The 12821-nt window shown below is 43.9% G+C and overlaps 1 protein-coding gene and 1 pseudogene across 5 annotated transcripts in view; both read right to left on the bottom strand.

Moving 5' to 3' along the window:
- Window positions 1-12821, bottom strand: part of SASH1 (SAM and SH3 domain containing 1) — a 312995-nt gene that overhangs the window by 68886 nt on the left and 231288 nt on the right. For all 5 annotated transcript variants that reach the window (XM_049654504.1, XM_049654503.1, XM_049654500.1 and 2 more), the window contains 4 exons: window positions 12503-12543; window positions 9889-9975; window positions 7435-7547; window positions 317-418 (listed from right to left, as the gene is read on the bottom strand). In XM_049654504.1, the coding sequence (XP_049510461.1) occupies window positions 317-418; window positions 7435-7547; window positions 9889-9975; window positions 12503-12543 (343 nt within the window). The remainder of the gene's footprint in view (window positions 1-316; window positions 419-7434; window positions 7548-9888; window positions 9976-12502; window positions 12544-12821) is intronic.
- On the bottom strand, window positions 3862-7424 carry LOC125938997 (lanosterol 14-alpha demethylase-like; annotated as a pseudogene).

The following is a 12821-nucleotide window of genomic DNA, read 5'->3' as shown; positions in this document are numbered from 1 at the left end:
TAGATTTTGGTGATGATTGCACAGCATTCGTGCTTAATGCCACTTAACTGAATTATTAATCGAACTGAAAGTGCTTGGAAGATTAAATGTTAAGTTACACAGAATTTACAACTAAAAAACAGAGCATGACTAGCACTGTTTGGACTGCAGGTAAGTCTATCAAGCAAAGAAAACTGAGTAATGTGTCAGAAGAGACACTTATCTTCAGATCTGGGTGGGACCTGGTAGATGCAGAAAGAAGTCCCAAGGCAGAAACTGCCTAAGATCTACTGTCTGGTAGAAGTGGTCGAGATGCTCAAAGAGACAGCAAACTTACGTTGCAGTTTGATGAGCCATCGAACGTCGGGTAGGAACCGTCTGGCCAGTCGGCAGGGTCCAAGGCCGCTGACTGCCGGTGCTGGGCCTCATACTCTTTGAGCTACAACAAGAGAAAATGAAAGATTGAAATGAAAATAAAGGCCAGGGCTGTCTACCAAGCAGCAGAGAGAATGTTCTGGGCACCTTCTTCATGCCACTGCTGGGGTCTCAGTGCCGGCCAAAGACGAGGTTCTTGAAACTGAGAGGGAAACGGGCGGCCTGCCCTGTGATTTTTCATCTACACCAACCTGACGGGCACAACGGACTCTTTGTATCCCGTGTTCTAAAAACAACCTTGATTTTCACTCCAAGGTCCTCCAGCATCAACACTGATCTTTCTCAGTTCAATTGTAAGTTCAAAAACAGAAATTGTCTGTAGGGTGGCCTCTGAATTACTTCTCTTTGTAGAAGACACAATGGGGTAGACTATGGACATTTTGATAAGACACAGGTGGAAGCCGGAAATGGACTTTCTAAAATCACTTGCTTTTCTTGTTCTAGACTGCTTCAAGTTACCAGTTACATGTTATCACCTAACAAACATTATGGGCTTTATTGGAGAACCTTGTGGATGAGAGGAAAATAACCAACTATCTAGAATATGTTCAGAGACTAATCTAAAGTTTGGGTTTAGACACTAGGTTTCTACTTTCTGAAATAGAAAGACAAGTGAGATATTATAAGAAATTGGCAAATTTTAAGGCAACAGAATTCGATGAAAGGTCTTTTAGAATGGCAAATGTGAGAAGTTCCAAGTGTGTTTTCATAAAACATGTAGAAATTTAACTCTGCAACAAAATACACTGAAGTTGCCATTGTATTAAAATTCTATTATAAAGTAGTTTTTAGATACAAATTTAAGACACTGATTAAATCAGTTCCATAAATCAAGACACCAGAAAACCAGAAATGAATGATCTGACCTAATAGCCCAGGAGATGGTCTTCAACCTACAGGAGCTACACAGATATAGCAAAGTCATCATGTTGACAATATCCCTCGAGGGAAAAGCAACTTTCTGAAGTATCACTCCTACCAGGAAATTCTTTTCTGTGCATACTTGTGACGGGAGACAGACTGCGGAAGGCAGATCATAGTGATTAATTGGCTGCAGAACCAATCGGGAACCCCTGGGCCAATTACGTAACTCCTCTGTGCCTCAGTTTGAAAATGAGGATGACGGAAAACTATCTCACGAAACAACTACCACAATCACTTAATACAACAAAACTCTTAGCACACCGAACGCATGCAACAGACTCAGTATGAGCATAGTATTATCACCACCCTTGTGGTTTCAGATCAAAGAGAACTCAAGGTTCACATCAACTCCAAGAGTTTGAGCGTTTGCTCTTTGCTAATATCATTTTAATACATTTTAGTACATTTAATATCATTTTAGCACATTAGGGGCATTATTTTTACTCTAATCTTTATAGTACATTTATGTAGGAGAATGCTCTTTCCTGGGGCTCCTGGGTGGCTCAGTTGGTTAAGTGTCCAACTTCGGCTGAGGTCATGATCTCACCGTTTGTGGTTCAAGCCCCACATCGGGCTCTGTGCTAACAGCTCAGAGCCTGGAGCCTGCTTCGGATTCTGTGTCTCCCTCTCTCTCTGCCCCTCCCCCACATTACAAAAAATTAAAAAATAAAATTCTACGTTTTAGAGTTATAAAACAGGATCTCTAAAAAGAATTTGAAGTGCGTTTTACAAGGGGAAAACCTAACCTGATTTTATATACATATATATATACTTTTTTATATTCCACTTTGCTCCCAAAGAAGCTCTGACTTAAATATAACTTCATGGAAGAAAGACAATTGATGATTTCATTTGAGAACTTAGATCTTTTAAAGCAAATGTACAGTTTTAAAACAATGACAGAAGTATGTGTGTGCACGTGTATGTGTGTGTGTGTGCACATGCGTGTGTGTCTGTCTCAGGAGGAAATACTCCTTTCACATCCTATTTTCTTAAGTCCCATAGTTTGCTCATACTTGAAGTCTAGGACATGATTCCTAGAGGGATGGCCATCTTTAGTAGGTTAATGCTTACTCTATTTTTAAAACCTTTGAGGAGATACTAAAATGTCCCATTTCTACAAGAAAAGAACATTTATATTATATCTAATCTAAATCCCCTCCAGCTGCAATTTAACTTCATTTCCTTTTATTCTGTCCTCAGTAGAGATTAAAACAAAATAAAACAAAACACTCTTCAGTACATCCTGAAGAGATGTTGTTTAATCATCCTTCATATACTTGGAGACAGTGATTAAGTTCTTTTCTGCTTCTTCTTGGAGATAGATCTTTACCATTTTTCACCCATGGGATCTATTTTAAAAACCCCACAATCATTTTGTTGTTTTCCTATGGATTCTCTCCATAAGCCTCTGTAGTTGTCCAGATCTCTGTGACTGATCACAGTTGCTGCTGCAAGGAAATAATTTAATAATATATATAGGTTCCCAGTTTATAAGTGTGAGCTCTGGTATACCAGATGCCCAGACTCTGTTGACAAAATTGTTCATCACTTCCCCAGTTACTGTGGATTTGGGCTCACATCTACACCCTATAATTCTCTCTGGAGAACTCTCCGTGGTCGACAGGATTCATTTCCCAGAGGTATCTAGAAGGCTGCCTCCTCCTCCCCAATCAGCTTTAAGCCTCTCTTTCTCTGGCAGGACAACTTTACAAGGCAATTCACCTTCCAGGGCTCCCTACTCCCTAGGGGATGGTTCTGAAGCTAGATTTCTCCTAAAATCGCATCTCTGTCCAGATTTTTCCTCTGGCTCTTCTGCTACCTTCCCTCACTTAGCAGCAGTCAAGTCAGCAACAAACATTGATCCCCCCCACCCTTTTTTTTTTAATAAACCCCAAAGACTTTATTTAGGACTTTCACACAGATACGACCTTATGGAACCAGCCACATGTTTTCAAGATGGATAAATATGTAATATTTAGTAACTGGATCAAGTTACATGAGTAGTCTTTTGTATTGATAATTATATTTTAGGAAATATGATTATTAAATCATGGTTACAGGTCTCCCTCAATTTCCTATAGATAGTGCTTCCAGGTAAAATGTCAAAGGACATATTTTCCTACGACATAGCTCCATCATGCTGAGCATTACTGTTCCAAAGCAAGAGAGTTCTCTTCTAGCCAAAACTTTAGAACAGAGTTTATTCCCTACCCACCCATCCTCACACATCACAAAAAGTACCCGATAAATGAATAGCCTGTGGATTCCAAGTATCTCAGAACTATCCCAAGATGTGAACACCCTGAACTTACTTACCAAGAGTTACATATGCTTTTAAAATTAGCACCTGGGGGGCACCTTGGTGGCTCAGTTGGTTAAGTGTCCAACTTCGGCCCAGGTCATGATCTCACAATTTATGGGTTTGAGCCCTGCATTGGGCTCTGTGCTGATGGCTCAGAGCCTGGAGCCTGCTTCCGATTCTGTGTCTCCCTCTCTCTCTGTCCCTCCCCCGCTCACACTCTGTCTCTCTCCCCTTCAAAAAAATATATATTTTTTAAAAAATTAGCACCTGGAAGTTGTATTATATAGAATATGCTAATTACCTAGACCCCTCCCAATTTTTTTTTTACTAATAAGCTTGACTTCTCTAAAGCATATGTAGTAAGTATCCACCACAAAACTATTAGAAAATGTTTGAAGTGCCATTAGATTTGATGGAAGTATTCAGTTAACAAAATATAAAAACCCTAAGTTAAGCCACTGTCTGTTTACATTACACATTCAAAAAAATACAGAGTTGTTTCACAAAGGTCATTCTCTTCAAATGCTGCTTTGCGGCTTACAGTGGTGTTTCACATATTAATTCCTTGTAGCCTTTTTCATTTTGATCTCAGTTGGTATCGACAACTGGGATTTTCAGGTGTGTGAATCATGGCTGTGTATAAAACATCCATCAATGAGATCAAATTCATATAAACAAAGCATAACGGACCAACCTGTCTTTGACATTACACAAAATGCTCCCAATACAAGGATGTACCGGGGGATACTCCCAGCTCCAAACAGCTCACAGGCAAATTTCTCTCCTGATCCTGGGTCGTCCCCTCAGGGGTAACATTTAGACGTTCTACCCACGGGTCTTAAGGTGTCTGATTGACAGTGAGAGAAACCTACACCCGATGTCCTGAAGGACCATTCTCATCGAGAGGTTCAAGTCAAAGGGTTTTCTTTTAATACCACGACCAAGTAAATTTAGCTCCTTGACCTGGTCATTAAAGAGGCAGATCCTTTCCACAGACTATTATCTGCTCTAAATAACGTCTTGCTTCAAGTGTGCGGTCTCTGGCCAATGCAGCAGCCCATCCAGGCACTAGTAGCTGAAGACGTATGCTGCCCTATCGAGGGCAGGCCAAAGGGCTTCCCTGCTACTTCATCGTCTGGCAAAGGACACCCATCTTAGCGTGCAGAATCTCGTAAAGTTTGGAGAACGTCATCGGTTTTGTTCTTCACCAAAACCTGTGCTTCTGGATCGCCTTACAGAAAATGTTTTTGACCTCTTGATGGAGCTCTGCCCCGAGAGTCGGCAAGGCTGCCCACCTGGGAACAGACGGACGGCAAGGCTAAATTCTCCACCCGAATGCACACACCGCCGTGTCACCTTCGCGTGGCGTTAACTTCTGATTTCCTTTCCTGTAAACAGTGGCTAGCTGGTAAAATGATCGGCTCGGACAGAGCTTCGAATTAACTTTTCTCTCCACCTTTGAAAATATTCCTTTGTTGCTTTTCAAACTAGAGACATGTGCCACCTAGTCTACGGGCCTCCCACCCTGAACGCACCCGATCTCGCCTGATCTCGGAAGCCAAGCAGGGTCAGGCCTGATTATTACTTGCATGGGAGAAATGTGCTACCTAAAACTGACCATGTTAAGGCCGCTTTTTAGAAAGTTTTTATTTATTTTGAGAGAGAGAGAGAGAGAGACAGAGTGCACGCGTGTGCGCACACATGAGCGGGGGAGGAGCAGAGAGAGAATCCCAAGCAGGCTCCACTGTCCGCGTGGAACCTGACATGGGACTCGAACCCCCGAACCGTGAGATCATGACCTGAGCCGGAATCAAGAATCAGAACCTCAACCAACTGAGCCACCCAGGCGGCCCAAGGCCACTTTTAATATTTTCTTCTGCCCCAGGAAAACTGGATTAGGTACATCCCATGCAACTCCCTTTCCAAACATAGGTGTGGCCAGACGACTGTAGACATCGTCTGCATTCTGATCTTCATTTTTATGATTAAAAGGGCAAGGCAGGCGGCATTTCTCCCCAGAAGTAAACATCTCGCCTGTCGCGGTAAAACTAAATGCAGGTTCGTGTTTCTCACATGTATCTTCTAGGCATCCAGTTGGATATTTCCCCAAATGCCATGCCATGCTCAAGGAACGGAACTGGAAAGAAAATACACAGAGGACTCTGTGTTTCCGCTGGCAGCTGGGCCAGGTGGCCAGAGGGGTGGTGGAGGAGGGAGACCGGGCTGAGTGTGAAAGGGGATGTGCAGCAAGGACAAGGGGTTGGCACCTGTCATCTGTTCCATCGCTGGCCCAGCACTACTTTGGTCCACCAGGGACACTGCAGGCCGAGGTCACCTCCAGTTTTTCGAGTCGACGGAGCAAGAGAAGTCAGCAGATGGGCGTCTGAAGGTGGCCTTGGCCTTCAGGCCTCCTGCTACACCCAGTCCCACCTCCCATTCCTTTCAAGTGCTTTCCCCCCCCCCCCCCCCCCCCTCCTCTCAGCAATAAATTAAACCTTTTTTTTTTTTTTCTTTTAAACTGTTGAGGTTTAGAGTCAGGTACACTAAACTAAATTGAGGGTTCCTGTCACAGTTTCAAGGTTTCAGGTCTTTAAGATTCTACTTCGTGGTCTAGTCTTAACACATTAAATGGTTCCTCGGTGACTTAAAAGTTTTCGTTTGTTTCTAAACCTGCCGAATTTATCACTGCCTACACAGCACCAAACCAGCTGATCAAAGTGGAAACCCAAGAGTCCATCAGTCAGTTGGTTTGGCAACAACCAAGTAGGAAATCTCTTAATAACTGTGACCTCAGTAACAAATGCTACCTCAGTACCCTAAGGGTTAATTAGGTTCTTTTAGTGCTCTATTTAACTCTGAGCAAAAAGTGGGTGCCACACTAAACTGTAATTAATATCTACTTAGAAATAAAAGGAAGCAAAAGTTTAAAGTAGACCTAAAGCTTAACTTTTAGGTTATTCAAAGTCTTGTTTGTGATAGTCTCTTACGGAACCGACGTTTGCAATGGTTGTCCTATATTAAATTTTACTCGGCTTTTTATTTACTAATTTTTTGTCCTTATTATGTTCTTATCAATCTTTTGATGAGGCTTGGGAATTTTGCAATGGCATTCAGAGAGTCATTTTCCTCGTTAAAGTGGTCCACAACAGCTCAAAAATATTTGCCATTCATTTACTCATGTAGTCGCTGAAGATGGAAATCAAAACTTACAACATGGAATGCTTGTATTAAGTAAAGAGAGTGGAATCAGTATTTTATCCGATGACATAGGTACCTGATGACCGCCACCAAAGTTATCATCAAAACGCTATTTTCATCTATTCCTGTACCCTTTGAGGCACTGGTTTTAGTCCCCTACAGCTGCGATAACAACCTGCCATAGAGCAGGTGGCTTAAAAACAACAGAAATTCCTCATCATTCTGGAGGCTAGAAAGTCCCAGATCAAGGGGATGGCAGATTTAGTGTGTGGTAACGACCTGCTTCCTGGTTCACAGACAGCAATGTTCTCACCACGGGTCTTCACATGGGGGAAGGGGTGTGGGAACTCTCTGGGGCCTCTTTTATAAGCTCACTCGGTCTATTCATGAGGACTCCACCCTTAGAACCTAAGTACCCCCAAAGGCTTTACCTCCGAATAACATGGCATTGGGCATGGGAATTTAATATATGGATCTGGGGGTTGTGGGGGAGGGCGGACGTAAACATTCAGGCTTCAGCAGTCCCCAAACATTTTTCCATGTCAGGTGGGCCAAGGACTCACAAATGTAAACCAAATCATCTATGCTCTTACCCTTGCAAGTGCTTCCTCAATGGTGATCATCTTCTCCTTGACCATCATCATCAGCTGAATCCGTTCCTCATCACTCATTGTTATCTCGCTGGCAACGTAGCCCACATCTTCTCCTAGAGATTGAAGACAAAAGACCGGAATGAAGAAACAAGAGAAAACAGAATGCTAATCCTGAAAGCTCCTCGCTCGTTCCGGGCTAGAGAAGGAGGTAATTCAAGGGCGCTGTGTAGCATGGTACGTTACTGGAGCAAGGGAAGCAGTAACGGGCTACTTTTGAATAAGCCAACGAGTCCGTCTTATCGAGAAACAGGCTCCGAGAGCCTATGGACGTTACCATAGACACAGACCCTTCAAAACGATCGGAGCCTTTGTGATGGAGGGTCTAGCAGAGGAGTTTTGGAAGAAAGCTGACAGGAAGTCTGGAATAGCAGCGGGGGATGGAGACCTAATTTAAAGACCTGCTTAGAGCCGATAAGCATTCCAAAGCTCCTTTGGCTATGGTCCTCTGTGTCCTTCCATTTCAAATATGAACAAGAGGAAAGTTTTTTGGGGAGGGGAGGGAGGGACCCCTCTTTCACGACACAGAACTTGAAGGTCACAGAGTCAGCGGCAGAACAAGACCTACAGCCCGGTGAGACCCTAGATTCTTCCTAAACTGTGCGACTGTCGTTCCTCACAGGAGAAGCACAAATAAATACAATCGCAGGGATGCGGCATTTTGGTTCACTGGAGGGAAGGTTATCATATATGTATACATCTGAAAGCCTCGTCATAAACACGCATCCAAACTGGGAGGGAACTCAGCTTGCCACTCAAAACTGAAGGCAGCCAGAACTGCTCGGGGCCATCCTCGCTAGGATCCTTCCAAAGTGCTTCCCCGCAAAGCCAACGGATGGCCGCTGCCTGTAATATACGTGAGCCACGTTGGCTTGTGTGCTTTTGGTCAGCGTGTGAGGCTGTAATGCACAGACTGGGAACAAGCCCACACTCTGGTCGCTCATCTTTCTCCTGCCCGGTCTTTCTTGCGCATACTTTGCCAGCTTCGGTGTCACTAGGATGCTGGGCTATGGCTAAATTTGCCCTTGGTCTAGAGGGACAGTACAAGAGTCCGGCCGCAGATCGGCAGGAACCCGCTGCAGTCGGGGCAACCCTGGAATTCACGTTCCCCCGGGTTTCCCTATCTCATTTCCATTTTGTAATCAATCAGTCCAGAAATACCACTCACGCTCCCTTCGCCACTCATCTACTTGTCCGGAAGAATAATAGTGTGTGCTGGGTGAGGAGACAAGCCTGCTGGTTTGATTCATTTTACTATCTGTGTCGCCTCCGATGGTGGAGGGGACGATGGGGAGCTGGCTGGATTTGTTTTTGTTTTTGTATGGTTTTTATTTTTTTTAAATCCACACGCGCCAGCAAACTATTGGCTTCCTCCCTCCCCCCATCCCTTTCTCGCTCTCTTTTTCCTTTCCTTTCTTTCTAAATAAGACTTTGTTGGGATCCAAGGCTTACTCTGCATCCCAAGTGATCCTGGGTGCGTACCAAAAGGAAACACTGGCAATGTCGAAGCGTCCTAGCTTTATGGCAGGACAACTGAAATGACCCCACCGAATGTTGCCAAGGACCCAGGTGCGCTAACCGGTGTACGTGCTGTCCCTGTCCGCTTTTCTCATTTCCGTGTGTCCCGATGACTGGGGAAGCATTCTGAACAGGGTAGGACGCTACGACTTTGTAAAAGAAAACAAACAGTGTCACTGGTGAGCAACTGAAAGTTTTCATCTCATGATAACCTCATTCGGCTGGACCGGAATCCAGAAGTGGCTTTGTTTCTGTTTCTGTTCCCTCTCTGAATACTGGGGAAACATAAATTACATAACGGGGCCGCAAAGGGACGACATATTTACTTACTATATAAACAACAACAAAGACACGGCCAAGAGGAGGGCAGGACTCCCTTCACAAAGCCGCCCAGGCAAATTCCCATGATGTCAGACCGTTAGAGTTTCCCAACCCCGTAACTGTCCCTGCCACAGAGAAGCGTCGCAAGTTCAGAAGACTGCAAAGGCCCCAAGTGGCAGGACTGGGTGGGGGGTGGGTCCAACCCTAACAAATGCTATGCCTTTCTAGACCCTTTTAGGATAGATCTGGGAGGGTCAAGATCTTCTTGAGGTTGGCGCGACCGAGAAAACAAAAGATTTGGTCTTTGCCGTCAGACCTATGAAAAGGAAGATTGGCCACTCTTCTCATCTTATTTTCTTTGATTTAAAAACAACACCAACAAAAAAACACTACTGGGGTGAAGTCTTAAAGTAATGAAGGCAATGTCAGAGAAGTTGAAGACTTTACGAGCCCAGGCAAAGAGTCACTGACACTCTAGCGTGCAGTTAGACCAGTGGCACAGGGCTTCCCTGCATTTGAGAGCTAAAGGGACCTACTGTCCGTCAGCTGTAACAGTACCTTTTGAAGTCTGTCTCATTATTCCTTTCTGGTTCTTTCGGAAGTTCTGCCAGAAATACTTATTTTTCTTCTTCCAATCTCCTTTTCCTTTAAAAACAAAAGTGGGGGGGAGGGAGGCACAAGCAATAAATTCATTAATAACAAAAGTAGCCTCTTCTTTAGAATTCAAAGCTTATAAGAATACTTTGATTTCACAAAAAGACAGTTTTTCTCTTTTAGTTTGTGAAAGACTTGGAAATGCCTAGAAAGTTGTTTAAAAGAAATGCAAATTTCCTAGCAGCAAGTAATGGTGCAGTGGGGCTAAGATGAGAAATAAAGCAACATCAAAAAGGCAGGCCAAACACACATTCTTATATTCGCTTTGATGTTGTCTAACTAGGATGTCTAATTCTGCCTTGTCTTGGCTTGTGGTAGATTCTCCCCCTCTGGTCTCAGCCACAATTATTTTGACCAGACCACAAATAGGATGCTTTAAGAAGTTAACTTTGTTTTGCCGTTATCCCTGGTGTGGATCCCCATCTTGACTTCGTTCTGTTATTGCAGATTTAATGAAGAGAACAGAATGGTTGGCATGTCCCGTGGGCATTAGTCAACAGAGCTGGTCCCATGGGCCTGTGGGGTTGACCTGCATGCCTTCTCTAGGGTGTGGAGGGCTCGTGGGTGCAGCCATGGTGTGGGCGGGATGGGAGAGGAGACTCTCACCCCTCTAGCATTCGGGCTACTTGGCGACCTACTATCTGCAGCTACCCAGGGTTCCATGACAAGAAAAGCAGACTGCGATCCTGCTGTGACCTCTCCCAAATGGGACCCCTCCTTCCTCCCCTCCCCCCCCAACCCCCGACGGTTCTGGGAACAGTCTCACTTGTCTTAACAACAATGTCACTGCCGTGGCCAGACATCTGCAGTGTTCGGTAGGATTCTGATCGTCACTGATACAGAATACCTTTGAAAAGGCAAAAGGAAAGGAAACGAGCACATAAAAAGAACAGAGTGGGTCTTTATATAAACATGAAATGAAGGAGGGGCGCCTGGGTGGCTCAGTCGGTTGAGCGTCCGACTTCGGTTCAGGTCACGATCTCGTGCTCCGCAAGTTCGAGCCCCGCGTCGGGCTCTGGGCTGATGGCTCGGAGCCTGGAGCCTGCTTCCGATTCTGTGTTTCCCTCTCTCTCTGCCCCTCCCCCATTCATTCTGTGTCTCTCTCTGTCTCAAAAATAAATAAACGTTAAAAAAAAATTAAAAAAAAAATGAAACGAAGGAGCAGCTCTCACGTAGACGTGGCACGCTCAAAGCAGAGGCTTTGTCACTGTCACCATTTGGTGTCTGGTTGCTCTGCGGCCACTGGAAACAGGACCCAGTGGAGTCATGCGCTGTTGGGTCTCCACAGTCTAGACTGGTGGTGCCAGGCGATATGGCACAAAACAGACGTGTGGAAACCCGTGTCCACAGGGCTCCCAGGCTAGAAAAGGCATCATGTGTCACAACAAGATGCCCTCATTTAAGTTCCAATACACCCTGGAGCTACGGGATAAAACCCATGCCAGCTAGGCCGAGACTTCCTATGTACTCACAATCTTGAAAGTGACCTTGATGGCACCTGCTGTCTCTGGCTAAACACTGCAGCAAATAACAGCCACGCAGGGTTAAAGCAGAGGTAGGATTATCACTAAGGCAACCTTTCTCTAGGGCAATTAGGGATCATAATGTATTTCTTTTACTGGAAGGTATACTCCCCCCCCCCCACCACCTTCCTCTCTTTTAATGCTTCCAAAATGGAGGTACAAATTAAAAAATAAATAATAGCTAACACTTATTGAGCACTTACCATACCCAGGCACTTTGCTAGCTAATGGTTTATTTCATTTGATATGTACAAGGAACATGATGTATTATTGTTTTCCATTTAGTGGATGAGAAAACCAAGGCTTCAGGAGGCAAGAGACTTGCCCAAGGCCATAACCACTGATTTGGAAGGGTCACGATTCAACTCCAAGTCGAAACCTGATCTGAGCACTTCTGCTCCTGATCACAATCGACCTTACCAGGCTCACTCTGACCCAAACAGAAAAGGTGTTACTAAATCAAGACTGGATTTTATAATCAAGGAAATATAAGACATGTAACACCTTAATTGTGCATACTATTTGATTCAGAAGTTCCAAATCAGAGAATTCATCCTAAGGACATGATCAGGGATAGGTTCAAGGATTTTTAGGATAGTGTCAATTCTCTGAGAGCAAAAATTAGAAGCAACTTAAACGTCCAGCAAAGAAGCGATGGTTGATTGAATTATGGCTCATCCAATATGATGGAATATTATACAGATTTAAATTTTTTTTACTGCAAAGAATATTCAATCAACGTGGGAAAATGCTCAGGACCTATTCAATACAAAAAAATTATAATATGTAGAGTATGATCCCAATTATGTTTAAAAGAAAGCCCACACAAATACAGGGCAAAAAAAAAAAAGAAAGGAAAGGTATGTATCGAAATCTTAACAGTGTTTCTTTCTGGGTGGAAAGATTCTTTATGGTTTTTGTTTTTTCACCATTTGTATGTTCTATAAAGTATTAAAATTCTTTTAAGTCATTAAACCAAGAAAAGGAGTACTGACCTACAGAGCCGTCTTCTGAGTTTGACTTAGGAAGAGTGCTCCTAGAAAAAGAAAAAAAAAAAAGTCTGATTACCAGGGAGCCTTGCGTTAGTGTGAGAACTGAAAACCCTCCCAATTCGTCTGACCCAGCATCAATACCACCAGCAGAGTCAGGGGAATTCTGATAGGGTGTTTACCACTGCCCTTATCTAGCCAGCTGCGGCTTTTCTAGAAACACACTCATGACCCATTGGTCAACATGTAGTGAAGATTCACTCCAGGGTAAGACCTCTATTGAATGAAGGGAATGGATTTTACTAGATGATCACTGGATAATCCA

The sequence above is a fragment of the Panthera uncia genome, assembly GCF_023721935.1.
Source record: "Panthera uncia isolate 11264 chromosome B2 unlocalized genomic scaffold, Puncia_PCG_1.0 HiC_scaffold_24, whole genome shotgun sequence".
NCBI classification, from domain to species: Eukaryota; Metazoa; Chordata; class Mammalia; order Carnivora; family Felidae; genus Panthera; species Panthera uncia.
Note: the sequence above shows the minus strand (reverse complement) of the source record. Positions and strands in the feature narration are given on the sequence as shown.